We start from the raw sequence: 5027 nt of genomic DNA on the forward strand, positions 1-5027 counted from the left end.
AAATATGAAAATATACATTAATAAAAATATTTAGAAATCAAATTAGCAAAGGATGAATTATTAAATAAAACATAAGTCTAAATATATATCACAAATCATCAACAATAAAAAACTTTACAAAATATTTTAAAATACCATATTAGAGAATGATGTATTATAATAAATATAGAAAAAAGATGAGCATATATAATATATATATATATATATATATATATATATATAAAACCATAAACAATAAATAATCACAACATCACAATGCATAGATAACAAAATGAAAACATGCACTAATAAAGAGTATTAAAATTATTCACAACAATTAAGCCATAAACCAAGTTAGGATATCTCTTGACCAATTTGCATTGCATATCACCACTATTTAACATTCAACACTGTGTGATGTATGATGCCTGATGCACAAAGTACATAGCAAAAAGAATCAAATAAAAACATATATAGAAAAAAAAAGTCAAATTATAGATTATATAACAAAATACAAATGCAAACATGAACTAAACATAAACATAAATAAATAGAAGATGAAGTTGATGGAGACAACAAAGTGTAGTAATTGCACGAAAAGATGAATCACCATTGTTAATGTAAGATGTATCGAGAAACTATTTACATCTAAATTGATTTTATGTATGTGAGAGAGAAAGTTATTTTTAATACATTAATATATCTAACTATAATGTATATTTTGAATATATATATATATATATATATATATATATAGAGAGAGAGAGAGAGAGAGAGTCACTTGCATATTGCATTGCATTGCTTGGATGATGGAGGGCTTAGGGTGTGGAGGCATTGACCTTGATCTGTGGGTGAGTGTCTCAAATTGTGGGATGGACGCATGGACTGTGGGGGGTCAACTTATGGGTGGGTGGCCAAGGTTGACAAGAGTGGATTGCAAGGGGTCAATTTGCAGGCGAGCGGCTAGGGTTTATGAGCACACAGATTGCAAGGATCAAGTCTTTGGTGGGGCCACAAGTAGAAACACGTGCATCCCCTCCCTTGCAACAAGATCTTGTGTAATATACGCATAGGATTAAAAAGCCCCTTCTATAAATGTAATCATGTATCATATATACGCTATTAAATAAAATAACTATTTTGTTGATCGCACGTGGTAATAGGTACAGTAGGTGTGTGAGTTCCATGAGATCATTAGTTCGGTTCTTCTGAATGAGCAATTTGCAATGTGTAATCCATGGAGATAAATTATACCCTCTGGTCGATTGGAGTGGCATCCTAATCTCTCTTTTCTTTTTTGGAGAAAGGCTTGAATTTGAATTTGAAAGATGCCTCAAGGGTATGCCCAAGGTTTGAACTCACACACCCACACACTCAAAACACTCGAGCTACAACCCCAATGGCGACGTCTTAATTTCCGAGTAAAGTGCCAAAAAGAACAAAAGGTAAAAGTAGAGCTTTTTGACGGTTCATATTGTCGTAGAAATATTATAATTTGTATATACTTTCGATATATAATGTTACGCACGAGAGAGACTGGGAGTCGGGAAAGCTGACTGCTCCACCCAAAGAGAAGTTTATGGGCGGGCCGCGGGGTCGGGAAAACTGGGCGATAGGTCATTGCTGTGGGCACAACCGAGGGAGAGCCGACGGTATTGCAGCACGCAAGGCGGAATCTGGTTTTTTTATAAAACGACTTGGCGCCATTCATCTCTCTCGCATCATCAGCTCCTCGCACAGGCATTGTTGTGTTTTGCTCCTTTTCAGACACTCACCTGCCTCCATGGCATCGGCTCTCTATTCGATTGCCCTCTCGACTCCTTCCTCCCACTTCTGCCCCTGCATCAACCCCCCCGCCTCCGCCTCCGCCGCCGCCGCCGCCACCGCCACCGCCACGTCCGCGTTCGCCAACACGTCCTCACCCCCCTCCCTTTACGACGTCCTCCACCTCCCCAAAACCGCCTCCCCCGCCCACATCAAATCCGCCTTCCGCCGCCTCGCCCTCCAAAACCACCCCGACACCGCTCCCTTAACCGATAAGGAGGCATGCACGCAGAGGTTCCTGCAAATCCACTCCGCCTACATGGCCCTCTCCGACCCCCACACCAGGGCGCGCTATGACCTCCAGCTCTCTCTCCAGCACTCCTTCCAATCAGCCGGAGATAATCTCAAAACCAGGTTCTCCAAATCGGGAAATTCGGTGTCGACGAAGCAGTACCGGCCTGCTTCTTCTTATTGCTCTCCGCGAAGAAGCCCCCTCTCGTCCGGACGAGGAAGGAGCTGGGAAACGGATCAATGCTGGTGTTGAGGATGAATCATCAGAGGTGGGATTCAATTCCGCTTCTGTTCCTACACGAAGGAGAAGGCTGAATCCCGATTCTTTCCAAAATACGGCTGCAGCACAGGAATACCCGCTCGCTTCCCCTTCGGGTAAGGCCTTCCTTCGTAGGGAACTGGCGCTGGTTTTTCTGGGCACCGAGTCTCGACCTTCTTTCGGAAAAGTATCGAGTTTGCCACCATTTGAACAAGTGATTTCCGCCCCACTGTTCACAAAAAACCAGCCTTTCCTGTATTTTTCCCCGGTTGGATTTTTTAAAAACCGGCTTTGTTTTGATGAAAACCCATTATTTTCGGGGCGTTTCTAGTTATAATGGTCATGATGCCACACACAAGTCACAACTAGACTTTTCCAATATCTGGCAAGTTAGCCCTTTTAATATATACGAGAATGCTGCCAAATTCAAATCACTTCTTACACATCCAAAAAGTAAAGCAAGTAGTGCATGTGACAACACCTTAAAATCGGTTAATGCTATAGTTTTTAACCCAAACATTAATTATATCTTAATCTCTTCCTTTTTTTCCATTGGTTGGGGAAAAAGTTTTTCGTACACAATGCAAGTCCCATCCCTCTCTCAAAAAAAAGTATTATGGAGTTTGTTAGCTCAAAGCTATTGTCCACGCTATGGATGCTTTCCATGTGTAAATGTTTATAGACGAACTACCCCTACTTAAAATAGTAGATCTTATCCACTCAAAGGCCATTTACACACTAGTTTTTCAAAAAAGACACTTGAACCAATATTTTTATCAATCGATGAGGTGAAATATTCACATCTCCCCTATTGAGAATAGACTTCATGGTAAAATAAAAAATGCTTGTTTAAAAATGTGATATGAAATAAGATTGTGCATACAACATCAAAGTGATTTCAATGGATGAAACCAAAATGCTTTGAGCTCTAACTTTAGAGAGAAGCCTAAAGGGTACCTTGAATACAACTTTTCCCAAAAAGGTCCTTCAAGATGCCTAAAATATTTTGCTCATAAGTTCTAAATAGAACATCATCACCACATTTTCTCTCCTCTGTCAATACCTTATTTCTATGCTTGCACAAACTCTTTTATCGCTACCACATTCCATATTTTCAAAGATTCATCATCAAGGGCCCCTTCGTTGCCAAAGAGAGTAGTCTTCACTCCAATTGGTGCCTTAAATCTAGTTGTGTGAAGCCTCACTTTAACTTTATTACAAAGTCTTAGCAACACTAAAGTGCTAGCATAGAAAAGGAATTGTTTCCTTCTACCTATAGTATGAAGCCTTAAAAATGGGAGATAGTTCTAAACCTATTTGTCCTTTGTTGGTAGCTTCCTAGATGCAACCTTCCACAATAGTAGATTAAGTATGTCCTCTTCCATGGTCCAATGATTCTCTTTTTCCATATTCTCCAAGAATGTCTCCAAAAGTTCCTTCAAGTATTCCTTTTCCATAAGAAACACGTGATTAGATGAATTATCAAACTCATCCCTATTTTTTAGCTTCAAGGAATCCTTCCCTTTGAAATTTTCGAGGTCTTTTAGGACACTATCAAGTGGCATAAAATGTTGAGTGGGTGAGCTCTCTTGATGCTTCTATAAAACTTGTTCCAACCATCTTGCCTCCTCCTTATTGGTTTGTTGAGCAACTTCCTTGGTAGATTTGCACTCTTCCTTGATTGGATCCCACATATCAATCCATTAGAACCTTTCCTCATCAAATAGGGTCTTAGAAAGCTTGAGTTCATTTACTACAAGATGGAAGCAGTTCCAAAACACTCCAAATGACCAGGATTAAAGAAATGTCTACTTTTTGTCATTGCAAGAAGTCCATTTGAGCTTGTTAAGCATTAACATCTAGGGATCTATAAGAGCTTGACTACCCTAGATGTAGGAACTCCAATTATTAGTTCCAAAGTTAAAAGCTTATCTAACCAATTGAGATTGGGCCACATTGCTCCAACCATTTTACTCTTGAAATACACTCTCTAAGAATAACCACCCAATGTTGGGGGTTTCCAGAACACTAGGATAATCTTCTAGCTTTAAAGAGCAATGGCTCACCTAGGCCCCCATTACTCTTCAAGAGGGACACTATCCCCTAGGATAAATAGTGCTATTTTGAGAAGGAGCCAACAATTCTATAAGAAATCCCTCAAAAACTTCTCAAGGTATAGCCAATGAGTCACGATAAAGGAGTACTATTGCCACAAAAGAGACCGAGGTTGAAAGGATTCTAATGAGAAACACCAACTTGCCAATAAAACTTAGAGGAAAAGAATTCCATCTCTTAACTTTCTCATCAACCTTGGGAGCCAACGTGTTGAAACCTTCACTTGTGATAGCAAGTATCCCTAAAGGACAACCGAAGTACCTAAAAATGTTACGAATTTTTAGATGTTTCAAGCAATATTGTTTAAGCTAGGGAGGAGAATCATCATATCCCATGATTCCTTCCTTTGATCATAACCAAAAGAAAGATGGTGGCAAACAAATCTTGAATTTTCGGAAAGGATTCAATGTTCTCTTTATTTTCCTTAACAAGATTAGAATTGTCACTCACAAAAATTTGAGAGCAAAATTATGTATCTTCCATGATAGGGAGCCCATCCAAGCAGCCCTTATCTATATTCTAATCAATCATCCTAAGTAGGGGGTTCATAGCTATGACAAACATTAGATGGAAATTGTTTAGCCTTGCCTCAAATAACACTTGAGCTCAAAGCTGTGGG

The 5027-nt window shown here is 39.4% G+C and overlaps 1 protein-coding gene across 1 annotated transcript; it reads left to right on the forward strand.

Annotated features, from left to right (window-relative positions):
- The first annotated feature begins 1700 nt into the window (after nucleotides 1–1700).
- LOC148039789 (chaperone protein dnaJ 11, chloroplastic-like) lies at nucleotides 1701–2729 on the forward strand. The gene has a single exon (XM_087665618.1). The coding sequence runs from the start codon at nucleotides 1763–1765 to the stop codon at nucleotides 2285–2287; it is 525 nt and encodes a 174-aa protein (XP_087521744.1). The 5' UTR covers nucleotides 1701–1762; the 3' UTR covers nucleotides 2288–2729.
- Nucleotides 2730–5027: the final 2298 nt, after the last annotated feature.

The sequence above is a fragment of the Lygodium microphyllum genome, chromosome 2 (genome assembly GCF_053477565.2).
Source record: "Lygodium microphyllum isolate KBCC chromosome 2, Lygodium_microphyllum_v1.1.10, whole genome shotgun sequence".
In the NCBI taxonomy this organism is placed as follows: domain Eukaryota; kingdom Viridiplantae; phylum Streptophyta; class Polypodiopsida; order Schizaeales; family Lygodiaceae; genus Lygodium; species Lygodium microphyllum.

What these genes read in the sequence shown, in the direction of transcription:
- LOC148039789 (XM_087665618.1), top strand. Translation starts at nt 1,763, where the DNA reads ATGGCATCGGCTCTCTATTCGATTGCCCTCTCGACTCCTTCCTCCCAC.